General features: G+C 32.0%; 4 protein-coding genes, 1 long non-coding RNA gene and 2 other non-coding genes across 10 annotated transcripts; 5 read left to right on the forward strand and 2 right to left on the reverse strand.

The window, feature by feature from the left end:
• Window positions 1–1425: 1425 nt before the first annotated feature.
• LOC115715218 (uncharacterized) lies at window positions 1426–3263 on the forward strand. Of its 3 annotated transcripts, none has more exons than XM_061114640.1 (5): window positions 1426–1452; window positions 1694–1779; window positions 1904–2104; window positions 2511–2684; window positions 2841–3263. In XM_061114640.1, exons 2-5 carry the CDS (start codon window positions 1774–1776, stop codon window positions 2892–2894), a joined length of 435 nt encoding a protein of 144 aa, XP_060970623.1. In that variant the 5' UTR covers window positions 1426–1452; window positions 1694–1773; the 3' UTR covers window positions 2895–3263. The 3 variants fall into 3 exon arrangements, with proteins under 3 accessions (XP_060970623.1, XP_060970625.1, XP_060970624.1); XM_061114642.1 differs by lacking the exon at window positions 1426–1452 and adding an exon at window positions 1567–1585; XM_061114641.1 differs by lacking the exon at window positions 1426–1452 and adding an exon at window positions 1572–1590.
• Window positions 3264–4132: 869 nt separating this feature from the next.
• LOC133037408 (uncharacterized) lies at window positions 4133–4424 on the forward strand. The gene is made up of 2 exons (XR_009687526.1): window positions 4133–4328; window positions 4360–4424. It is a non-coding gene; the product is annotated as an uncharacterized LOC133037408 (long non-coding RNA).
• A 3070-nt stretch (window positions 4425–7494) lies between these two features.
• On the forward strand, window positions 7495–8671 carry LOC115714644 (uncharacterized). Its single transcript, XM_030643391.2, has 2 exons — window positions 7495–7769; window positions 8091–8671. The coding sequence occupies exons 1-2, from the start codon at window positions 7669–7671 to the stop codon at window positions 8497–8499; spliced, it is 510 nt and encodes a 169-aa protein (XP_030499251.2). The 5' UTR covers window positions 7495–7668; the 3' UTR covers window positions 8500–8671.
• Window positions 8672–9256: 585 nt separating this feature from the next.
• On the reverse strand, window positions 9257–15534 carry LOC115714353 (AUGMIN subunit 3). Of its 2 annotated transcripts, none has more exons than XM_030643029.2 (18): window positions 14602–15534; window positions 14378–14414; window positions 14151–14254; window positions 13611–13806; window positions 13202–13268; window positions 12928–13031; window positions 12754–12838; window positions 12382–12436; window positions 11796–11927; window positions 11582–11651; window positions 11348–11405; window positions 11196–11251; window positions 10855–11007; window positions 10631–10742; window positions 10396–10537; window positions 10223–10298; window positions 9850–9945; window positions 9257–9554 (listed from the first exon to the last, which is right to left on the reverse strand). In XM_030643029.2, the coding sequence occupies exons 1-18, from the start codon at window positions 14775–14777 to the stop codon at window positions 9423–9425; spliced, it is 1851 nt and encodes a 616-aa protein (XP_030498889.1). In that variant the 5' UTR covers window positions 14778–15534; the 3' UTR covers window positions 9257–9422. The 2 variants fall into 2 exon arrangements, with proteins under 2 accessions (XP_030498889.1, XP_030498888.1); XM_030643028.2 differs by having other exon boundaries at window positions 12382–12439.
• Window positions 15535–15637: 103 nt separating this feature from the next.
• Window positions 15638–18357, reverse strand: LOC115714609 (uncharacterized). Its single transcript, XM_030643354.2, has 5 exons — window positions 17763–18357; window positions 17495–17655; window positions 17321–17351; window positions 16496–16598; window positions 15638–16187 (listed from the first exon to the last, which is right to left on the reverse strand). Exons 1-5 carry the CDS (start codon window positions 18069–18071, stop codon window positions 16084–16086), a joined length of 708 nt encoding a protein of 235 aa, XP_030499214.1. The 5' UTR covers window positions 18072–18357; the 3' UTR covers window positions 15638–16083.
• A 1868-nt stretch (window positions 18358–20225) lies between these two features.
• Window positions 20226–20420, forward strand: LOC115715413 (U2 spliceosomal RNA). Its single transcript, XR_004011284.2, has one exon. It is a non-coding gene; the product is annotated as a U2 spliceosomal RNA (small nuclear RNA).
• Window positions 20421–26260: 5840 nt separating this feature from the next.
• Window positions 26261–26455, forward strand: LOC115715379 (U2 spliceosomal RNA). The gene has a single exon (XR_004011254.2). It is a non-coding gene; the product is annotated as a U2 spliceosomal RNA (small nuclear RNA).

The raw sequence follows: 26455 nt of genomic DNA on the forward strand, positions 1-26455 counted from the left end.
AAAAAATAAATAAAAAGCTCAAAACCCAAAGTGAGCAGAATTTGTCTGAAACTGTCTACAACATGGGGAGAATAGAAAAACGGGTAAGATTTTAAGACGTATATTTTTATTTATTAAATGCAAACAACAAAACTTTGATTTTAGGGTTAGTTGATGGAATACAATATTAATTAAGTGTTGAAAAGACACCGAATTTAACATGGAATACAATATTATTGCACACTGTTTAAGTTGACCAAAGACAACTGACACCTCAGATTCTGACCATACTTAGCTACTCTTTTCTTTTAACCCCAAAATTAAATGACTCTCTCTCTCTCTCTCTGCTCTTGGCTATTTGCTTCCTTTGTTTACTTACTCGTGTGCCAAGTTAAAAGAAGAGAAAGGAAAAAAGAAAAGCAAAAATAATAAGAGCTACCTAGGTAGCTTTGGTTAAAATAACACCATTAATTACTATGACATGACCATGTTGCATTTATCTAGATTTTTGCCCCACAAATTTAAAAAGGAACTAAATTAATGAAGTTATTGAATTTAAAGTTTTTTTTAGTCTAATTTTATTAAAATATGAAAGCCATGTTAAAATTTAAAAGATATAATTTTGTAAATTTTTGCCCCACAAATTTAAAAAGGAACTAAATTAATGAAGTTATTGAATTTAAAGTTTTTTTTTTGAGTAATTTTATTAAGGGAAGTATGAAAGACATGATTTTGTATATGTTAAAATTTAGAAGATATAATTTTGTAGATATTAAAATTTGAAGAGTAGAATTTGGTACATAGATAATTTACGTATTAATAAAATTAAATAAAAATCTTTATATCAAATAATCTTCATAATTCAAAAAAAAAATTAACAACCTTAGACTTAATTTAAGACAAGTTAGAACTATGCCTAAAGCCCATTCAATCCATAGCTTCAAAAATATATTTTACTTTTAAAATATATTTTATCATATACATCATATTAAGTGCGAGTATTAATATTAGTTTAGTATTATTGTTGGATATCAGTGATGCTCAATACTTTTTATAAGTGACACTTATAATTAGTTAACGATATTTTTTAAAAATTATTTTCTTAAGTTATAAGAGTTCTCATTACATCAACAGAAGTATGACAGTAATAAAAATATTAGCCACCAATAATACCTTTAACAATTCTCGTATTAATTATTAAATTAAAATTTTGAAATTCCATATTAAACTACACTGCAGTAGCATTAATATTCACAGTTGCTAATTACTATTTTAACCCTGGGAGAGGAGGTGTGGCTTCGAGATTGAAGAAAGAAAGAAACCCCACAACAAGCCAAGAAGCTGAGCTTGAAAGAGAGAGAGAAGAATGAATGAAAGACTTTTATGTAGTTGCTTTGGAATATACATATATATATATATATTTATCTCTGAAGAGAGACAAAGTAGGGGAAAGCTATTAAGCCCTGATAAAAGGTAATAATAAAGATACATATATACTCTCTTTTCTCTCTTCTCTCTCTTACCTTACTTCTTTGTCCCTCTGTCTCTTACTAGTGATACTTCGTTATCTGTGGTTACTTTCTTTTTTACCTATTCCACACTACCAGTTAAGTTAGCTTTGAATCCCTACTCCTCTTTTTTTACTGTACTCTTTTTCTCTCTCTTCACCATTCTTTTTAAATTGGCTCAAAAAAACCCACGCTTACAACCACAGGTTAGAAAGAAAACAAAGAAAGACAACACATTTTCTGTATTCTCTCTCTTTGAAAGGAGCTCATTCAAAAAAAATTTGATATGGAAGTAAGTTTTAGTTGGTTAGTTTTCGTTTTCTTTAAGTTTTTCTTTATAAAGAGTGAAACTTTACCGTATCTCACCGATGTGGGACTAATGATGTAAGTTGTTTCTGTTTGGTTTGGAATTACAGGACTACAGAAGGACTCATTTGCCTGCGTTTGGGAGTTGGGATTGGAACGACAATGTTCCATTCACTGAGTGTTTTGAGTCAGCTAGACAAGCTGGCTTACTACGCTATAGCTACTCTGAAGATCGTGATTTGTACGTAACAGGGGATTTGTATGAGAATGATGTCGTTACACCTGCAATGATTGTCGTTCCTCGTAGAAGGGTAAGCTAAAAATAATCACTCAAAATGATGTCGTTTTCCCCCTTACACCATCATGTATATCAATATCATCATCAAGATTTTATATTTATGTTATGTCATATCATGTGATGTTTTTATTTCTTGAAATTTTCTTTAGAAATAAAGTTTTAATATTTGCCCAGAAAAAAAAAGTCAGTTTTAGTGGCTTCAATAATGGAAATATGACTCTCTTTGAGATTTGCATGAGTTTAGCTTTTGCAATTTTGCTTTATTATTGCTAAAGAGTCAATAGTGTAGATAACAAAAAGAAGAAAATAAAGTTATATTCTTGATAGTTGAGAAAGGCCTAGTAGCTAGCTAGTATATATCTCTTTATATATATTGTGTTGGTGTGTGATTAAATTTCTATATATGATTTTTTTTATAGACCAAAGCTCGAGACTCATGCCATGAAAAAGAGGCCAAACAACATGAGTACCAAAGTTGGGTAAGTGATGAGTTGAAAGAGATTGCTCCTCCTATGCCAAGGCCAACCCCTAAGCCAGTAGATGAAGACCTCTATAGAATCTCACCCGAACTCCTCTTCAAAAAACACAAAAAGGTAATTAAAATTATAAAGCTTTATTTACACTATTGCATTTTTCTTATTATAAAGTTCTTCCTTTTTTCTTTTTCTTTTTTTATTTTTGGCCCACTTTACCATAAAATGTGTAATGTATAGTATATATGTATTAATATTTAATGTCTTTTTTTGCAGAAGAGAGGGCTGAGTTTCTTCTCAAGTTGCTTGTTGCCTACTTGCATTGCGTGAAGCTTTGACAATATAATTCTATAGTAGACTAGTAGTACTACGTACATATAGATAAGAAGAGAGAGAGAGAGAATGTGATGTTTGGGTCTTTTTTTTTTAATGTGTAAATGTGTTCCTTCCATTGGACCTTTTGGTGGGGTGTGGGACATGGCATATATATGGTGATGTTTGTAAGACCAAAAAAATATTCTTAATTACTAGTCATTTTAATTAAGTGACACTATTATATGAAGGTGGTACTTGATCTTGAAGTATATTTAATTTGGTTTTTGGTTAATTTTTGGGTATGTATCTTTTGGATCTTTTTAATGTGACAAAAGAGAAATAGAGGAGAGACAATGTTAATTAATATAAAGTGTTTTGTAAAAAGAAGGGAAAAGTATTTTTCTTTCATGTATGGTATGTGGGGTTTAATTATTATTTCAATTATCTTTTTTTCTTTATTTCTCAACAAAAAAAAAATTAAAAAGCTTTTCTTTTAGTTGAGAGTGGTTGTAACAAAGCTATAGTCTCACACATGAGTTGTGGTTACAATGGAAATTGGCTGAAAAAAGAAAAAGTGGAATCTCATCATGTGTGGTGTGAATATTTTCTTCCATCTGAAAAAGAAAAGTATTTCAATTATTATTAAATTCAGTACTATATATATAGTCTTCTCTATTCATATATGTGTTAGTTCCACAGTAGACTATCAACAAAAGATGAGAAAAAGGCTATTTCAATTTCAAAAGCTAGATTTATATGTGTACATAAATTTAGGTATGTTGTAAATTAGGAAAATAAAAAAAAAAACAATATGTGAAAGAATGATGATCAAGTTTTCAGTAGTTGATACTGATAGTGATAGATATTATTTTCTTGAAAATTATTGGTTATTAGAGATTCCATTTTGAGTTCAAAATACATACAAATATAGCCTACACATAAATTATATGTTTATAAAATTTTGATGCTTTTGAGATAAATGTATATATATATAGATCCCACCCCATATTGTTGCTTTGGTATATTTATAGATAATCAATCATAGATCCCACCATATGTTTCTTTTGTTAAAGTTGGGTTTGCATGTTATGTAAAAGTTGGTTCACTTATGAAAGTGATGAAAGGCACATTACAAAATTAATAATTAGGATTAAGTAACAACCATCAAGTTAATTAGTGAAAACCTTTCTCTTTTTCTTCTTTGTTTGAGCAAATAATGATACTTTTTGTCGTTTTATAACAACCATAATTAAGAATGGGAAATTTGATTTTCTATGCTTAGAAAATCAAAAAATTTGATTTTTAAACCAATAATTAAAACCCTAAAAAAACTATACCTTTTTTTTCAAAACCCCAAAAATACCCCCAAACTAAAACTATCTCTCTTTCTCTCTCTATCTAGCCGGTCCCAATAATCCCACACCCCAGGTCCGATGGTCGGACCATGGGGTCCGACCAATCGGACCCATCGGACCCCAAGGTCCGACCATCGGACCTCTCTCTTCCCCTCTCTCTCAAATCGCAGGAAAAAAAAAAAAATTAAAAGCCGGTCGGACCTTGTCCGATGGGTCCGACCATCGGACCCATCGGACCCGAAGGTCCGACCATCGACCCTTTCTTCCTCTCTCTCCAGGAATCGCGAGAAAAAAAAAAAAAAAAAAAATTCAAAGGTCCGATGGTCGGACCTTGGGAGTCCGATGGGTCCGACCATCGGACCCCAAGGTCCGACCATCGGACCTTTGTCTTCTTCCCTCTCTCAAATCGCAGGAAAAAAAAAAAAAGTTTCAGAGAAAATCGCAGGAAGTGGGTGGGGGCGGTGGTGCGATCTAGGGTGGGTGGGTGCGGTCTACCGTCGGTGGGTGGGTGCGGTCTACCGTGGGTGCGGTGGTTCACCGTGGGTGGTGGTCGATCGGCGTTTTGGGTGGAACGCCGGAGGTGGATCGGTTGGATTTGGTGCTTTCTTAGTTGGGTTTCGGGTGGGATTGCTTTGAGAGAGAAAGGAGGAAGAGAGAGAGATGGTTGAGAATAATGAGGGGGGTATTTTTGGGGTTTTGAAAAAAAAGGAATAGTTTTTTTAGGTTTTAAATTTTTGGTTTAAAAATCAAATTTTTTGATTTTCTAAGCATAGAAAATCAAATTTCCCTTAAGAATTGGGTGAAAATGCTATGCCTCTCTCCTCTCTATTAACTTAATTTTTTTATCAAAATTTTTTCGTTCATATATATATGTTTAGATTTTGTCCATAATTATATATATATATTGTTAATTTAGTGTGATTATATTGAGTTTAGCAAGTTATTCTTTGTTTCTACTTTTCCTTTTAACTTTATAAATGTACATGAAAACTTATTGAAGTAAAATAATGAAGATAAAATAAAAAATTATATTAAAAGAACAAACTTAATTTAATAAATAATGTAAAAAAGTGAAGAAAAAATGTTTTATGAAAATAAATATTTTCTTACTTTTCGAAAATGTATTGTTTGCATGTGATTACATGGTAATTACTTACCATAAATAATGGAAATTCTTCCCAATGAAATATCTGAAAATATCCCGGGACAAATAAATATCTTTATATCGTGCATCTCTTCTATTTTTGGCACATTTATATTCATATTTATGAGCAATCAAATAATTGATAATGTACATTAGAGTTATTAAGAACATCCAACAAATTTTATTTATTTAAATAATTTATTATATCAAAAACAATAAATTTAAAAAATTATTTGACACCTGTGTAAATATAATTACTCATATAGATTTTTTTTTTTTTTTTGACAAAGTGATTAAAATCACTCATGAATTTACGATGCCCACGTCCGCCACCGGCGCTGGAACCTCCTCGAACCAGGATAGCTCATCGTCTAACCGCAGAGCATGCTTTGCCAAGCTATGGGCCGCTAAATTCTCAGAGCGAGCCACATGGGACAAAACTGCCCCCGAAAATTTAGACAATAAAGCTATAACATCTTCAAACAACGCTCCTAACTTGTTGAAATACATCTCCCCATTGTTGATAGCCGTCACCAAAGCTAACGAATATGAATAAACTGAAAACAAATCAAAAAATCAAAAAATTTTATTAGAAAATAATCAATATGATCAAAACACTCATACAATGATAGATTTGCTTAGACTCAATAAATTATTTGAAATTGTTCGAAAATTTATAAAATGTTTAGAAGTTGATGTTTATAATATTAAGTTGTGTCTTAGGAGGATATGAATGTTAAGAAGTTAGGTGTTCACTCTTCTTTTTTTTTTTGGAAATATTTATATATCTCTAAAAATTATGCTAATTATAAGAATTATAGATGGAAACTCAGTCGGGAGTGCTGTCCATATTCACATCTCCTATATTTCACAAAAACAAGCACAAAATATAAAAGGGGCAATAATAATATATAATAATACAATTAAAGACAGTCAATATATAAATTTATAAAGAAAAATTAAAAAAAAAAATTACAAAATTATATGTAAGGGGTCAAGGCAGCTCCCATATCACCTATTTAAAAACAAATAAAATTATGAATATAAAAGATAAATTATATAATAAGTAAAAAATTATATATGTTTTTAAATTAAGACATACAATATTATAAAACTTAATGATAATATTTAAGAGAATTATTTTATATATTATTTTTTTAATTTTTTTTTTCAAATTTACAGTTTGGATTTCTAAAGTGGTTGCAGTGCTAGTTGCAATAGAGGTTTCTGTACGATTTTTAGTTGCAATTTAGGTTGCAGCACTAGTTACAATAGGGGTTTCTATGTAGAATTTCGTAAAAATACAAAAAAAACTGTTTTAAAGTGTAAAAATAAAAAACCCCCTAATATTTACAAGGTACAAAAACGGTAATGATATATGTATAATAATTGAAAAAATAATATTATAAAATAAATAAAAATTTAAATGAGAATTCCAATTTTATATTGGTGATAGAAAATTGTATATTTTTCTGTCTCTCGTACTCATGAATTAAATTTGTTTCTTAAAATAGATGATTTATTCCTTTTCAAGAAAAAAAAATAGATGATTTATTTATTTAAAGGAAGAGTGTGATGACATTTGGTACTAAAGAAAAGCTTTATCAGTTAGCTTAGCTTAGAATATGGGACAAATACATTCATTAAAGTTTTATTAACTTTTTTAAAATTCAATTAGACTAACGAATTACGACTTTTTCTCTATAGATAACTATAAACAAATGGTCAATATTTTCTTTTTATGTAAAACAAAGTATTTAACAAAAAAAAAAAAAAGAACAACACACGTACACAAGTAAATTGAAATTGCAGTAATCAAAATAAATAATTAAATTGAAATTGCTTTAGTCTTGATTGGATAGATATTAGATAAGATAGAAAAAGATAAAAAATTAATTATTATTATTATTATTGATATGGGATTGGACCACCCTCTGAATCTGATCACAACAAGTATATGGGTTTTTATACCACTATACGGTGGAAAATATAAGCTATCCTTATTATTAATTAACAACTTACACGTGTCACATTTTTACGTGTTTTATGCATGAGCTTGTCAAGCTGTCATTGGTTAAAATACATTTAATTAATTTCATTATTCTGCCATATAATTAGGATTTTCATTTCTAAAGATTTGAAAGGCTAGTTATATATTATTACGTTCAGATTTGAAATAAATAATATTGATCAGATATCGATCGGAGGAGCGTTTTCTCTACTTGTCACAAAAATCTCTCTCTGCTTATTCAAATCTTACCCATTTGATCCATTTTATCAACACTAAAATATGCCTATTGTTGTTGTTACTGATGATGATCAAAGAAATATTATCAACAACAATGTTCTCAAGAATAGTAACCATCATGACTCCATTCCCTTCCCTCTTTGGTACGTAAATTTATTTATATATATAATCTTTCTTATTCTTCTTCTTCAAATAAATAAATAAATTCACATATTTGATTCTTGATTTGGGCAAAAAAAAAAAAAAAACTGACTGATTCTTTCTTGACACTATGTAGTGAATATGGGCACTGAATCATAAAATTTTGGGCCTTATTTTGGGATATGAAACAGAATATTGTTGATTACTCACTCACTCACTATATTTTAAACATATATATATATACACATACATTTAGATTTTGTTATTTTTGTTATTGTTGTCTCACTCTTATGTTATGTGTATGATCATGTACTTACATACAGCCGTAATAGAAGTAAAAAAAGTGATGAAAAAGTGACAAAAGAAGTGATTATTAGTAAAGAAAATTACAAAGCATCATCATCATCATCATCATCATTAGAGAAGAAGAAGAAGATTATTTTTATGAATATGGAAGAGGAGAAAGTAAGTGGTTCATCATCATCTATTGGGATTATTAATAATAGTAATTCAAAATCTTGTATATGCTCTCCAACAAGCCATGCTGGCTCATTCAGATGTCATCTTCACCGAGCTAATGTGTCTAATTCATGCAATATAAACATTATTAGTACTCTTAATAATGATAATAATAGTAAGAGTTTTGAGTCCAAGAATTATGTCCGTACCAATGGTGATGGACAGGGTAGGTTATCAAGGTTCGGCAGGGCTGCCTGTGATCCTGGAAAGTGAAAATTGCCCATCATTAGTATTGGCCTTCTCAAACACTGACAAACTCAAGTAGTCATCTTTTCTTGTAAATACAAATAAATTCTTTTTTGTTTTTATTTTAGCAGTAATAGTATTGTGTGTTTCTTTTATTTGGATTAATGGACTTTCAGAGCGTGAACAGTTTATTTATTTATTTTTTATAATATAAATATTTGATATAACAAGTACTAAGTGTCTATTGATAGAAGATGAAAAGTTTGAATCTAAAAACTAAAGTTATAGAAAATATTTGTTTCAATTTTATTATTTGGTGACTAGAGTGACATTGCCAACCTTTTAGAGTAACTATAATTTCTCTCCTTTCAATGGTAAGTCTATTAAACATCTCTCTCTAAAAGTATTTGAGAAGAGAATTTTTTAGTTTTTTTTTTTTCTATAATACCGAAAATAAAATTTAAATATTTTATGCGTAATAAATAATTATTTAAATCTAATTTTTAACATTCTAAACTATTTAAAAAAATTAAAAATTAATTAGTAATGCTAAATAATTAAAAGATACATCATCATAAAAAAAAGCTTTCTTCAATTTAAAAACAGATAAAAATCTACCAAAACAATCTTTTAAATTAAAATAAAAAAATCAATGCCAAAAAAAAGAAAAATCGATGCCAAAACAAATTAAAGTTTACCAAAACACATTTAAGAGGTGTACTATATAAATTTCCTTACATAAATGTAAATATTGCCTCCTTTTTCACTTCTCTATTTTCATTACTACCAATTAAAAAGAGCCAGAAATTTTCCATTTAATTAAAATTGTCGTCCACAAGTAGTGAGATTTACAACTTAGTTATTCCAAAAATACATACAAGACTGCTTCGCACATTCACAGGCACATACAGAAACCAGGGGAGAGAGAGATTAAAAACAGAGATATGAAATTAGGAAACTTGCAAAGCTCTGACTCGTGCTGTCAGCTCCCTAACTTGGCTCCTCAAACGTTCGGGATTACAAAAGAAATCAACAAAGACCCGTCGCTGCAGAGCAACCTCTTGAGAGTGATGTTTTACAATCTGCATACCGAAATGAACAAAATCGTGTAAAGAACAAGAATGAGTCTTCCACCCTCAATTTAAGTAAATGAAATAGAAACACTTCCCTGATTTCCATTCCCCTAAACATATAGTATTGATTATGAAACATGGTCTGGTTGTTTAATTTAGAAGGGTTAATTTTGAACAGGAATTTTTAATCATTTGAAATTGGAAACTGTAGATGCTACTGCAGTATATTGATATTCATACAACCTCCAAAGACTGGCTTATTAAATGAGAAGGATAGTAAAAGAATCAAATAATGAAAGGTTACCTCATTCTTCTTGCAGTGCTCAAGTGTCACCTCTTCGACGGCAGCAGAGAGTTTGGCATTAATCTTCTCCATTTCATCAAGCTCTTTCATTAATGGCTGAAAAAATAAATCAAGGGATACAGGAAAATGACATCATGTTGTAATAATGTATAAACAACTTGTCACGAATTGCATGAATAACCAACCAAATCCCATATGTAAACCAAATGAACAAGCTCTTGATGTATGGAATAGTGTAAAGTCTAGTCAAGTATTACTTAGGCAGTTCATTATGTTTAGAACTTTGCCACTGTAACACAACACAGTATGAAACTTTAAAAAGTGAGGTAAGAAATGAGTGGTAACTGTAAAAGACTAGTGAATGATTTTGTACCCGAGGCGTCAGTATCGGTTGTGCAGTGGTTGAAGAGGCAAAAAGCAATTGCTGCAAACTTTGAATTAAAGTGCACCTGGCAAAAAGAAACCACAGATAAGGCATTTGAAGATTATTCTCCAGTAACAGTAATACTAGTACTACGATGGTTAAGTATGAATATGATAACTTACAGCTCATTGATAAATCTATTTCTATCCTCAGGAAGAGAGTTTTCAAGATCAGACTGAAGAGTCATTAAGTCGGATTGCAGACCTGATATCTGCTGAACAATGCCTGGAGCTGATACATATGTTGACAACCCAGCTTGTGCATCTAATAAAAAGTAGTTAAAAACAATAATTCGTTATCAATTGAAAAACAGGAATATGGAAGAAATGTTATCAAAATTTTATGTACTGTCATTACTTGAATGTATACTTAAAAGATCTCTGACACCATGCAGAAAATGGTCCTGATCATCCACCCCTCCTTGTTCTTGCACATCTGATGCAGCTTGTATTAGTGCAAGGCAGCGACCCTAATTGAGAGAACAGTGGTTCAGAATGGAAAGATTGACGGGAATATTATATTTAAATCTCAATGTACACATGAACAGGATAGAAACAGATAAACATAGAGAGTTGAGATACCACACGGCCTTTGGTTGCTGAAAGGTAAGCTTGCAGCTCTGACTCAATGACTTTAAGCAAGGAATATGCTCCAAGCATATTCTTCTTTTCCAACTGGCAAGCAATTTTTAAGAATTGATGTCTTGCAAGCTGATTAACCAGATGATTTATAAACTACAAGTTCACATAAGGATTATGAAATGTCAGTGTACAAAATCAGTAAGTATGGTGATGGGAATATATTTCTACCAACAAAGTTAACTTGGAATGATGTTGAAAATCAAGTTAGAGCTCTTTCCTCTCTACAAAAACAATAATAATAATTAAAAAAGAAAAGTTAAAATAGGTGTATCTAATAATACCGCTTTCTGTCGGTTAATATAATATTCTTGACGCATGACCTTCAAATCATAATCACCTATAATTCCATTCAGATTGCATCAGTCTTAGAGAAATAAGAAATCAAAAATGGGTTCATATGACACTTCTGTAAAGGGAAAGCTAGAAGAAATACCTTGCAAAATGTATGTGTCTTGGAGCTGAGCCAGCTCCCAACAAAGATCCGGTATTGTCTTTAAATCAGAAACACACAATTGGTTAGAAAATATAAATGCAACAACAGAAAAATTATCCACCAATTCGTAAGAAAATGAAAGCATAAAGAAGCCTTCTAACTTAAAACAAACATATAGGAAAAATCCCCTCAAAGCCAATAATATAAAAGAGGCCCAAAAGTTAAGGTACACACCTCAGATAACAATTTCTCTTCTTTATGATAAAGATTTGATAGTTCTCCAACCAGTTCAGAATGCTTTCTCCTGAATATCGTGTAACATTAGTAACCAAGAAGATCAAGCTGAAGGAATGTAAGTTGCAAAATGTAGTTTCTAGTTTGGTACATATAGTAAAAGAGCTATGAACTCAATGATGCGTTAACGAATCAACTAGTAGAAGGAGCATACCTGAGAGAGTGAAGATCAAGATGAATGTGTGCTTCATCTGAAGTTACTTGAGATCTAAGTGATATTAGAATAGCTTGCTGCTTAGCATTCTCAACTTGGGCTTCCACCCATTGTCTTTCACTTGTCCCAAAACTGTTCCAAATGACAATCAGTTACAAAATCATCATAGAATTTTTCCTATATAACTTCAACATGCTTTAACCACAAGTAAAAATATTCATGGCATGTTATAATTGCTCTTTTCACATCATACTAAAGGCACAAAGCCAGTTAAAGGTCCAGTTAAAGGTAAATGGGGGATGAAGGCCCCGCTAAAATTTTATGTTTTTTTAATATAGAGTTTATATAAATATTAACAACAGAGAAAACATCTACAACAGATTATATAATTAGCCTTACTAACAGACTCTGCTTCCCTGATATAATGAGTGAAATAAGTCAAACTCTTCTTTTTTATCATTTCTTCCAAATAACCACAAGACATTGTTATTTGTCAACGTTTTCAGTATTCAATTCAAAGCTAAATGAAACTTTGTTAATATGCGCAAAGGAAATAGACCAGTCCATAGGATTAAGAAAAACTTACACTGAACGAAGTCGTTGCAACTCAGAGACACGTTGATGATGAGATGTTTCAATATCTGCTGCAAAAACAGATCAATTAGAGAAGATTCATTTGCGGAAAATAAAAATGGCCAAACTCACAAGTGACGACAGACGACAATCTTTCCTATTTTCCAACAAAGAAAAAAGATTTTTCATTCCAAAAATCTCCTTAAAAATAATAAAATAAATTCTATAAAAGTTAAAAGATAATGTTCTGTCTCTCTCAATGGGCATACATAAATATACATTAGGGAAACAAGGGGGAATCCGTATACCCAAAAAATAATGGAAAAACAATACAGAAATGAAAAGAAATTTGATGAGGACAGCACCAAGGCAGCTGGAAAATTACCTCGTATGATGATATTTGAGATATCATCAAGACTCACCCATGAGCACTTAGACTTTCCATCTTCAGCAACTAATCGGAAGGGACCCTGATAAATTAAAAATGATGTAGAAAGAGCATCAGAAGAAATCACAATATACATTCTAGAAAACAGCAATAAATGTTTATACTTGGTACCGTGTCCAACTGCTTAGAAAACCACTGATTTAGCTCCTTTATACAAGCTGAATCTCCAACCAAGTAGGGATCAAAGTAAGAGTAAGCTAAGTAGATTCCATCCTCTGAATGTAAAAAATAGAGCTAATTAGAGCAGAAAAAGGATTAAAGCCTTATTATTTATGCATGGTTAGCCATTAATTAGTCCCATTATGGTGTACACAAAGGGAAAAAAATAAATATGTCAAATCGTTTTTGAAGAATCATATAGCCAACAAGTACAAGTAAGCAATACCCTCTCCAGAATGATAATGAGCCAACTCCTCTGAGGTAGAAGCAATCTTTTCTAGAACTGCATTCATCTAAAAAAAAATCACTTGTCAAAAATACACAACAAATAAATGAGGTAATTACTTCCTTGCAAGATATTAATGTCGGAACACAACAATATGGCATCACGAGGGGAAAAGAAAGGAGGGGGAATCTTTCACTTGATAAATGTAAATTTCATTAACAAATTACTTGTAGATTGCAATAACAAAAAAAACCTCACAGATTGCAATAACAAAAAAAAAAAACCTCACAGAATGCATCAACAAATTACTTTAAAAAGAACAAATTAATCACAAGTTACTTTATAGCCAGAACAGAAGCACAATTTCCAAATATTGATAAAATAAAGAAAACTCTTGTCTCCTAGCTACCTGTAAATTTCTAGCAGAAAGGCTGTCATCTACAGTTGTAAGGTGTCCATTGACAGTAGATGTAGCGGCAACTCTTGCTCGTCTCCCTTGTATCAAGGAAGAAGCCTGACCAGACAGCATATCAAATTGAGATTGCAAGCTTCTAAGTTGTCTCTGCAAGTCTAAAGCTTCAGTTCTATAGGCCATAGTTGCATCCCTAAAACAAATAAGAAGTTTATTAGAACTCTTGGAGAAAATTCTCACATCCTAAATTTGTATGATTAACAATGTTAAAAACCTACCGAATATCTAAAATTAATCAATACGTCTAAGACAAATAACCATCAAACTGTATTTCTTATAAGTCATTCTATTTGTTTTATATCAAAAAGTTACACATAAATAACTTACATTCCACCCCATCTTAACATAATTCACATCGAAATAGATGCTTGTATAGAATCAATCATATTGCACAAAAAATTTCCTTAACCAAATTTTTTAAGATATTCCCACTTAAAGACAGTAATGTAGCATCAAAGATTCAAAATTGTATATTACCTGATGTCCTTCAATCCTTCTTCAGCTCCAAAAACCGCTTCTTGGTTATCTCTCCTGGAAGCAAAAGCTGAAATGCTATCATAGGCAAAGTCCAAGTCTTCACCCTGCCCAATCATGGAAATTAAGTATCATTTGTAGCCCATATACTTGAGATCATTTCAACCTGTTCATCACAATTTTCAATTCTGCACCAAATGAAACTAAGAAAGGGAAACCCAGATACATACCTCAAGTAGCTTCCCCTCTTGAAGAAATTGTCCATACCTAGAAACCAAATCATATAGATAATTACATACCAGTGATTTCACATTTCATTTCAAATTCAGCCAAAAGAAACGAAATAGCATAAAACCCAGTAATTCACAACGATTCCTCCACTAATTTCTAGAGTTTCTCAGCAAGCAAAAACAATGTAAAATAACGAGAGAAAAGAGAAAGAAGGGAAGGTTACTGGGATAGTTCGGGGAGTGAAAGGACATTAGAGGGACGGAGGCTGGAGCAGATCCAGTCGAGAATAGGTCGTGCGTCGTCGTATTGGAATGGCCATTCGAAGCTATCAGGGTCTAATGCCTCCGCACCTTCGTACCCCAATTCACCTAACAAGGAGCACAATTTGGCTCCGCTCATTCTCGATCTCTATCTGTCTAGGCCTGAGGCCTCACTCTCACTCTGATCTTCTTCTTCTTCTTCTTCTTGTTTCAATTTCAAAAATGTAACAGTGAGGAGTGTTTGGGAAGGTTTTTGGCGCCGGCCACCAACAAAAATGACACTACTTCTACTCTTACTTTCTCATGTAAAAAACTACGTACGCTGTTATGTGTTGTACCTTTTTTACAATCTTGTCCTTCTTTTTAAATTTTATATTTATTTATACCTCATTTGCCATATTTTAATTTATCCCCCTCAAAAAGAAAATAAAATGTTAAAAATTAAAAAAAAAAAAATTCTGGACAAACTGATACTTGACAGATAAATTTGGAAATCACATTCAATTTGTTTAATGTTAGAACATCTTGTAAGATTTAATCATTTCTAAATGCTACATCAATTAGAGCTTTCTTAGATTAAAAATACCCTCAAACTTTGAAATTCGACTAAGAAAGAACAAAATTAATCTTCCAATCTCACTACATGTAAAAAAAATTGTTTATGAGATAAGCTTATTTATTTTTTTTCCCCACCCCTCTCTTCTCATTCCCTCGTTTTCTCTCATAATTGTACCAAACTCACAAATGGTAGAGAAGCAATCAATATCAATATGTAAATCCAAGTTTCTTGACAGATAAAATTGTAAATCACATTCAATTTGTTTAATGTTACAAAATCTTGTAAGATTTAAGTTTTATGTTAAACTTTTAGTAATGAAAAGTTAAAAGATGAGAATGAAGAATTTAAAAAATACGAATCATTAAATAAAGGCAATCAAATCGAATTTTCGGGTTATGGAATTGATTAATTACAATCTTAAACATAAGCAAAGGAAACAATTTAGAGAACCACATCCTATAAAATTTTGCAGTTTCTTTCTACATTTTAATCCAATTTGGGCAGTGGATGGATTGACCCAAAAACCAACTAGTTTGGTAGAATTCAGTGAAACATCCATACATAGCAAAAACACTAGAAATAAGTTTTTAATAAACAAGAGGAAATAATGATATTTGATGGTATACAACTATAGTTTTTGGTATCAGACTAATTTTCTTTTTGTGGATGGGATGGTTGATGTAGAGGAATACTATCACTCCAGAAGCTTAGCAAAACAACCAAACTAATTTGACATTGAGTTGGAGCAACACAAGGTCACTGCTGCCAGAAATAGTAACACTTCAAAAACATTTGCCGGGTTAGCAGAAAAGTAGATGGACTCCGGCATCAGCAAGATTCCTTCTATAATGAAATTCACATGTGCATAGCTTTGGTACGTCTAGATTTACTTTCTTTCATCCTGGGGAAAGTATCTTTGAGCATCAAAAGGCTGATTACGATTTGAATTATGAGAGTCGGATGTAGCTTCTCCGTGCATCGGTGCAAATGCTGCAACACAAATTTTTGAACCAGATTAGGATCCATATGCAGTGGAATTTTCAATCTCTATTGTTTTGACTTTCATTTACTTCCTGATGAAATGTGCTAAGTTCTGAATTTTTAGCATATGAAGCATGCTACATCTCTACCCAAAACATTATATACCAATCTTCAGTTTGAACAGGCTAGTTATTAAGTAGTTAGGTACTAATAAAAGCAAGACCAAGCTGGCTAAGGGATATTGTTATATTAGACAATATATCGAAGAACTCCTCCCACAAAGGTCAGCAGGAGAGTCAGAAATATATTCAACTAACCTTTGTCTCTCATTCTTCTCTCCCTGTCATACTCAAATTTATCCCTTACTAGGTTGACCTTTTCCCAGGTATCATCTTGCTTGTTTACAACAAAACTCCGTTCCTTCAATAAAATAAAAATATTTGAGCATTAGAATAAAATCATCATATATTCTAGCACAAAAACAATCTAAGCCATTCAAAGCAAATGTGGCATGATCCAATCTATTTTTTACACCGTCATTTCAAGGTAATAAATCAATGAAAAATCACAGTGCAAGATACATGAATAACATCATCCAATCCAATGAACTAGAGAACAATCGCAACCCTTTGTCCCAGCCATTGTAGCTCGTGTGTCGCCCAGGGCATAAGGGGCATCATAAGTAGTACACTCTATGAAACCTGACATTACAATTACTATCTGATTCTCCCAGAAGTTTTATGCTTTCCTGGAGTTTGGAAATAGCAAGAAAACCTCTTAACCAGACACTGTACATTCAACTCAGTAACCATTGACAAGTAACAAAACATCACAATCTATCCACTAAGAGTAAATCAAAATTAGGAAATAGCAATCACATTAGCCAAATTTTGATTATAACAATCACTAGAGTCTCCTGAAAATTACACATTTTCTTAGTTTGTATATGTATATACTATAGTATACAACAGTAACCTCAGTTAGTAGCAGAATTCAACTTCTAATACTACAAGGACTTTGCTTGAGTGAATTTTCAGTTTTCCTAAACTACTGTCATTATAATCAAAACAAACAAACAGGAGTCATTCTCAATTCTTGATCCAATTGCATAACAAAAATTTCCAGTTTAACCAAATTTGTACCTTTAGTCGCTCAGGATTGGATGACCTATTCCTGAAATTATCAACAAAAAGACAGAAAGGAATATTTAGAATCTAGCAAGAGAAAAATTAGTACACTGTAAATATCACCAACGAGATATTAAGAAGCAAATTTTAATGAGTGGTAATGGCACCACAAGAATGGGTTGTGCGAACCTATATGGAGAAAAATCGTCATCATCATCTTCAGCAGACTCGTAATTTGCATGATCTTCACCGTGTTTCTTAGTGTATCCCTCATCCCAGTAAAGCCTCTCCCAATTTTCTCTAAGCTCTTGATACAGCTCCAAATACCTTTTGCACCAAGGCTCATGCTCCTTTTAATTAAAATTAGGCAAACATTTTGAGGAAATTCCTTCGTTTTCCCTCATTTTCTTGTAAACCAAACAGGAAAAAAAAAAGTTGAGAACAAAGAGAAGCAAACCGATTCTTTGATAACGAGGCGAGTCCGGCGCATGAACTGTTCCCTGAGCTGCTTCCGACGCTTATTAGGAATATTATCCCTAGGAAGGACGAAACGCTCGCGTAGAGGTACATTTTCGCCGATCTCGTGAACTTCTCCGTCGACAATCCACCACTCAGAGTTGTCTTCCGCCCTCTTACGAGCAAGTGCCGGGGTCTTGCGACGGCGCCTGGGTGGACCGGCAGCATCGTTCCGGAACCACCGGAGGTGATGTGTGGCGGCCCCGAGGCATTGAGGAAGGGTTTGGAGTCGCTTTGCGAGAGACAGCATAAGAAATGAACGCGCGCAATCAGATTCTGTGTGCTCTGTCTAATACCACAGTGGATTGGGGTTCAGATCAAAGGTTTAGGAATACAAAACGACATCATTTGGAGAAGATAATATTAATACCATAAATAAAACGACAACCAATAATAAGAGTAGGAAAAAAAAAAAACCCACTACTTGACTAAATTAATATTGAAATTACTTATTAGTGTGGTGTCACTCCTAACCCAATTTATTTATATTTCATATTAAAGAAAGTTCAATTCTACTCCAATTGGGTGTGTTCACACATGTCATACTTGTTTATGGACTAAATCCATACTATATTTTTAAGTGTGGTAATTTTTAGTGACATGTAGATTTGATATGATACAATATAAGATTTTGTAGACTTAATACGGTCAAAATTTATGTGATTCGGTTTGCATCTTTGCAATAAGTTACAAAATTTAGTCCCTTTCAATATGAGTGTTTAACTTTTTTTTTTTGTGTGTGAATATATGAGTGTTAAACTTGCTTCCTAATCATATTGTTGTAATGTGGAATGGCTTTCCCATTCTCGTGAGAATGTGATTTCTTGTTCATCCTCAAACTCAACAAAAGAACATATAAAGCAGGCAACTCAAGCGATCAACTCGGTGAAAACTTACTATGTATTTCATGCGGGCTAGTTGATTTTGATTACACCAAATTAGTATTGTAAATACGGTTCAAATTTTTTGACACGATACGAAATCGACACAAGTTCAGAAGGCACGAGCACGACTAGACACAAAAAAATACGGATTTGAGCACGACACGACACGATACTACAAATAAGCACAACATGATACGAAAAATATATCCTTAAGCACAACACGACACGATACTACAAATTGACACGACATGACACGAAAAATATATCCTTAAGCAAGATACGATATGAGAAGCACAAAAAGCACGACACGTAAGCACGAATAGACTAGCCCGAAAAGCACGACACACGACAAGTCCAAAAAATACGACACGACATATTAAAAAACTTTATAATTTATTATTATTAAGATATGAATTTATTAATTTTAAATAAGTTAAAATATTATTAAAAATTAAATATAATACCGAATATTATAATTTTATAATTAAAACTATTAAAACATGAAAAATTAAAATTATATATTAATTTATTTATAAGACGTGATATAAAAATTTGAGTATTTATAAGTAAATATTCAAATATATTCATAATTTTTTTTATATAATTATTTGTAAAATATTGTTCAAAAGTTATATAAATATAATTAAAGTTTTGAAATATATATCATTTAGTAATTGTAAAAAAAAAATATAAAAAAGTAAAGTACGAATTCAAGTCCAAATATAAAAATGGGCTGCCTATTTAAGAAATACGGGCCGGAACGAGCAAAGCACGACAGGGATCTGAGATGAAAATATCAGACCTACTCTTTAAAAATGTTGTCACGACACGACACATCCCATATTGTTTTTTGCGGTACAACACGACACGATACATCCCATATTTTTTTTGCGGTACAACACGACACGATCTAAGAAAAACACAAATAAGTAACAAGTCAGGCCAACAGCACGCACGAACTTACAGCACTACACCAAACTAACCCATTGAAAAACGTGCACATGAGCATAGGAACTAAGAGGTCGAAATTGGGGATCTAAGGGTGGGGAGTGAAAGTCCACAATATAATTAATTGGCCCAAGCGATTCCATCTTGACTATGCCACCTTCTATTACACTATAATTTTGATTTTTTTGGCATACCTCAAATTTTAGTTGTAGTAATCAAGTTCGACAAATTAAGTTTTAAGGAAAATGTAATTCCTAGTTAGAATGTTTTGTTTTTGTGTCTATATATATATCAATTTTTTTGTGTTTTGTATTAGCCAAATTGGTCATTAGACTATTTATTATTATTATTTTTTCCCTCTAAAAATAATGGTTTTACTAATTTTTTAAAGTCTCATCAATTGAATTACCACCAACAAAAGGAAGACAAACAATTTTTGTAAGTGACAGTAGTAGAAAAGAAGGCAGGCAGCTGGCAAGTGCATTTGACTCATTTCGTCCCACATTGATTAAATAGAGAAGGCCTATTTGTATGTGTAGCTATTTAATGGGAAGTCTTTAACTTTCCAATTCATACCTTTCTCGGCCTTTTGGCTAAGATCAAGTGTAGTATCTGTTCTTATCAGTTTAATATCTGATATGTGGGCCAATGGTCCACACGATATTAAATTAATTTTTTAAGGGGTAAGGCCCATTCGGTAGCTTGCTACTAGGGTCCTTACGCGTCGCCTATGTGTTGCACTACAGCATGGGCCTGGCGCACCCCTCCAAGCCCAGTTTAACTTTTTCAGCAGTCCTAGGAACTCGTTTATTTTAGTTTCTCTCCTAATGCAATGACAGGGTGAGTTATATTTAATTCCAAATCCATTTGAACATCTAAAGTGGAAAAAAAATGAATGCAAAAGTATTTACTTCTATAGATAACAATATTATATAATTATAAAGTCTATAAATATAGATCTAAATAAATCTTTTACTAATTCAAAGGGAGGAAGAACATGAATTTAATTCAAGACAATTATTGTAATTTTAGGTAATGATCTTCCAATAATACAAAATTTAAAATTTAAGATTATTTAGTTTTCTCTCAAGAAAAATGAGAATAGTGACTCTTGTTTTGTTTCTTTAGAACCACTACTAATTTATAACTTTATAAATATGTTATTCATCTTAAGTATTTCTATTTTATTAATCAAGAAAGGAAATTATCATTATTCACGGAACAAATACAAACACAACCAAACAACTAAAACCAGTCTAGCTTACAACAAACCAGCTCCAGCTTTTAATTTCTTAATAAACTATACATTTAAGCAGAAAGTGTTGATCATTAGTGTTAACCTTCCCTCTAGCAATATTAAGCAATTTATAAGATAACGTCTTTTGAACCTCAGCAACAATCGACTTAGTTGACCTAGAATAACCTTTAAACACACTTATTTCGATTTTTCCATCTCATACACTGTTACGGCCATCAAACAATTTATAACTGCAATAGCCAAGCCTTTCTTGGTATTGCAGATCCACATGTTCCAGCTTTCAAACACTTGAGGCCAAGAAATAGGCCCCAACCAACTGAACATCATCTGAATCACTCGATCAGACAAAATGCAATCAAAGAATAAATGAGCGTGACTTTCTTTTGTTAAATCACAAATAGGATAGTTTAAATTTTCAACAGAGATGCAGAACTTGACCGACTTGTCTCTAGTAAAAAGATGGGAGTTCAAAGCTTGCCAAAAAAATAAACTTATGTTTAGGAGCACGTAGTTGACACCAAACATTTCTTTGATAACTAATAGCAGGTTGCTAAATAAGACTGTTATAGAGTTTTGCAGCTCTAAATTTGTCAGAACTTCCTTCAGTAGTTATAGTACCTCTACAAAATATTTTCCTCAAATGACAAAGTTTTCTCCAATATCAGCTCGAATCCTGCTTCAAATTATAATTCTAGAAATTAGCTCCTTTGAGTTATATTGAACTAACTCATTTAACCCATAACAAGTCTTGCTTCTCCATTATAGCCCAAATATACTTAACCAAAGTTGTTTTGTTCCACAAAGGGCCCTCTCGAAATCCCAAACCTCCAAACAACTTAGGAAGACAGCCCCAAAGAAATTCTCTGCAAAGTTTCTCAACTTTTTTAATAACACTCTGAGGAAGAAGAAAAATGCTCATCCAATAGTTCCTTAAGCCTATAAGAACTGAATGGATCAATTGGACTCTCCCAACAAACGATAAATGCCTAGAAGCCCAAGTGTAAATCATGAGTTTTATTTTTCTCAAGATAACATCACTATCTTCCAACTTTCACTTGGTAGGTCTTAATAGGACTCCTAAATACTTTAAAGAAAATCTACTTTCCTCAAAATATTGAACAAAATGGTCAACAACCTCACTATAATGGTCAGCCAAATCTCCCTGCTCATTAACAAAAGAAGCAATCCTATTTTCCTCCCTTCTCTTCTTAATACAAGCATGAAAATAAGCATTATTTTCATTTCCCTTTCTCAACAAATCGACTTTACTTCATTGCACCAGAAAACTTGGAAGCATACCCGATTTAACATTATAATCCTTAGCAGCCTCTAATTCAGCTTGAAAACAAACATCTCTTGGGTGAGCTTGAGCAGCAGCTTTAGCTTCTTGATAATACTCTTTAGCTTTATGAAAAATAGCCTGTACATGACCAACTAACTCCCTATTGAATCTTTTAAGAACATGCTTCAGTCTCATTAACTTTAAATAAAGAGCTTTAAGCACAAAACTTCTTAGCGGTAAATTCCAACTAGCCATAACAGAATCTTTAAAACCAATATGTTGGGACCAGAAATCAAAGAAGCGAAATGGTTTAGTTCCAATATTCTGAGGTTGAGTTGAAGAAACAATACAAGAGCAGTGGTCTGAGATAATTTCCGACTAGAATATAGCTGATGAATTAGGGAAAACATCTAACGAATCTTCATTTTTGAACACATGATCAATCCTAGAATAAATTCTATCTTGACCATCTTGATTATTAGTCCAAGTAAAATGAGAACCTGAACTAGATAACCAATCAACTAACCTCAAAGCAAGCCCAAATATTGTCACGAATACACATAAAACTTAAGATTAGAAAGGTATCAACACTTCTTTTCCTTAAGCGAGTTAGAGCCATAAACAAAAAGTAGCACAAAAAACTTGAGAAATCCCTGCCATTTTTATAAAGCAATGAACAAACTAATCTGATTTCCACTGCAATGACTCGCTCATATACTTTCCTCTACAAAATCAAAATAAGACCTTCAGTAACAGAGCTAGTATAGTAATCCCAACCCTAAAACTGAGAATTAATCATTTCAACAACTTTTGGATTCTTCATTTTAGTTTCCAATAAACCTATAACTCCTACCTTCTTAATACTGTAGGTATCTACAACTGCATCCTACTTATTACTATTATTCAACCCTTTCATATTTCAACTTATTATTCTGCAATTTTCCATGATCAACAAGAAGAAAAAGTACCTCCCTTAAGTTAGGCTGCTCTTATAAGGCCTCATGAGCATTCTTTGAACTTCCTGGTTGACTGTTTGTCTCTTGAACAATATTCTTCAGACTATTTCTCAAATTTGATCTTCTCATAATGCCCTTCTTTGGGGTTTGCCAATAGATTCCTTTATTAGTTCCAATCCCAAAACACTAATTATAGTATTACTATCTTCCATTTGAGCTTCAAGAACAACAGTAGCAGCCTGTTTTTCTAAATTAAGAGCATCAGATTCAACACCAGTCTCTACTTTTTTCTCTTCCTCAACTTTTGTCTTTTTTACCCACAGAGCTTTTTTTCTTCTTACAATCGACCATTCCATGGCCATAACCACCACAGTTCTTGCATTTTATTGGCAGCCATTCATAATCCTTATTTTAATCAACAAGTCTGTCATGCTCATTAAGAAACTTCACAATTCGGGGAGGTGAATCTAAAATTTCCATCTCAACCGAAACCCGAGCAAACTTCACCATAGATTTTTCTTTAGTAACTCTATCAACCATTATCAGCTTCCCAATAGTGCTAACAATAGCACTAAGACATTTAGAACCCCAATATTGCAAGACTAAGGGCCCGTTTGGCACAACATTTGAAAAAACTAAAAGTTGCTTTTTAAAAAGACTGTGACAAAAAGGTGTTTGGTAAGCAGTTAAAAAACAACTTATTGATGAATTTATGAAAAAGCTACAGCTAAAAGCTAAAGCTAGTACAGCCCAACTTTTAAAAAAAGCTGTTTTGCTTAAAAGACTATAATAAATTATTTTTCACTAAAAATTTATTTAATTATTTATTATATATTACAAAAAATAAAATTCGAAAAAAGTATTTAAAATAAATAATATTTAAATTTCTAACTTTTTATTTTGTTTTAATTTTTTTTATATTTATATTTTTATTATTAACCAACAATATCAACCTAAGTTTCTTATAAATTATAATTTTTTCTTTAACAAGTGATAAAAATATTCTTTAAAAATATTAAAAATTATTTTTATCAAATGCATATTATAAATTTATACTTCAAAAAAAAAAAAATTAAAGATATTTAGAAATAAAAATTTTATATAACATATTTATATATATATTTGTGATTATAATGAACTAGATTAAAATATCATCATTATTATTATAGAATCTTAACAACTCGTAACACTTTAAAATTTATAATTTACCAAACACTCAGCTTAGCTTTTTTCCACAGTTCTGCAACAGTTGCTTTTTCTCACAGCACATCTACAACTATTTTTTCTCACAGCACATCTACAACTGCTTTTCCCCACAGCATAGCTGTGTCAAACTGGCCCTGTCATATAATCGGATCCAAAGAGGCACCGATTTAATCAATTTCAAAGCATCGATATCAGCTGACCATGGCCTAACTATGACAGGTTTTCTATCAAACTGTAACACTCCCTCTTCAAGCACATGATCCCTAGTAGCTTCGTCATTGAACTTCATAATTGTAAATCCAACATTCATTCTCACTATCTGAGCTATCCTTTATTTACCCCAAACTCTCCTAATGAATCCTTCAAAAATGGCAAAAGGAGGATTGACTCCAAGCACCATACAAATCACAGCTGAATTCCAAAATGTCGATTGAGATTTAACCTCATTCAGATCAACCTTACCAATCTTTTTTCCATCTTGAATTAAAGGTTCCATGTACGAAAGTTTTGCATCTTGATAAGAGATCTTATCAATAGTGAATTGCTTCCATTGATGTTGGGAATTCGTTTGATAATCATCATCTTCAACCTCCTCAACCCACGATTTATTCCCACTTTCAAATAGTTCTATTTCCTCAGCTATTTTTCCCCTAATCTCAGATCGCACTAGCTCATCAATTTGAGGATCTACCTCTTGTTCTAAGCAGTCCGTGAACTGCTCACTCGAATTCTCACCATCCACACCATCTTGGATTAAAGGGGGATCCGAAATATTATTCTGAATCGGCTTTCGAACGACTTACTTCTTCTTCGCCATGGAAGAGGGAGACAGCTGAAACGCATGCCTTCAATATTTTTGAATTAAGTTTTTCTAATTTAGCCCCTCAATAAATTAAAAATATCGCTTAAGGTACTTACAAATTTAGCTCATGCCATTTTAATACTCATGACTTATAATTACTAAAATGATTATTTTATTTGGATCAAACTACAAATAGTAATATACCAATATATAAGCTCATATTGATGATTTTAATCTGACAAAATATATCACCTTCTATTACACTATAATTTATTCTTTTTGCAGCTTAAAAAAATGTCAAAATTAGGGTAAATACCATTTTAGACCACGTGTTTTACAAAAATTACCAATTGGACCATCTGTTTTGTTAAATGACAAAATAAACCCTGTATTTTCCAAAATAGGACCTTGAGCTTAATTTTTGACAACTTTTTTTTAATATAACTAACTTGAAAATTCGAACAGATACGAAAAATGTAAACAGTTTTGTCATAATACTTTTAGATCAAATTATTATTAAATTTTATTTTGACAAAAAAATCAGTTAAGAGTCCTATTTTTATCATTTTAGATAATACATGATCTATTTTGTCATTTAACAAAATAGAAAGTCCAATCAATAACTTTTGCAAAACACAAGGTCCAAAATATTATTTACGCTCAAACTTTTTGTTACTTTGTTGCAGCTTAGTTACTAAGGTGGCAAACTAATATGATTTTGGTTTATATGACATCCGATTTTGGTTGATATGACATATCAGATTTTGGTTGAAATAACTAATAAATGACATATTCGATTCTGGTTTATATGACATATCAGATTTTGGTTGAAATAACTAAGGTGCAGCAAAGTAAGTTTGAAAGAAAATGCAGTCGCTAGTTAGAATGTTTTATCAATTTTTTGTGTTATGGTATTATACTTATTAGCCAAACAATTTTTATAATAGTGGAGAATTAAGGCAGGCATTTGGATTTCTTATCTTCATATATTTTTCCAGGTATAAGGCAAGTGCAGTTGACTCATGTAGTCCCACATTGATTAAATAGAGAAGGTCTTCTTGTATATGTGGCTATTTAAGTGGAACTCTTTCCTGATTCAATTCATACCTTTCTCGGCCTTTTGGCTAAGATCAAGTGTAGTATCTGTTCTTATCAGTTTAATATCTGATATGTGGGCCAATGGCCCACACGATATTAAATTAATTTTTTAAGGGGAAAGGCCCATTCAGTAGCTTGCTACTCGGGTCTTTACGCGTCGCCTATGTGTTGCACTACAGCATGGGCCTGGCGCACCCCTC

Source organism: Cannabis sativa, chromosome 4, assembly GCF_029168945.1.
Source record: "Cannabis sativa cultivar Pink pepper isolate KNU-18-1 chromosome 4, ASM2916894v1, whole genome shotgun sequence".
NCBI lineage: Eukaryota > Viridiplantae > Streptophyta > Magnoliopsida > Rosales > Cannabaceae > Cannabis > Cannabis sativa.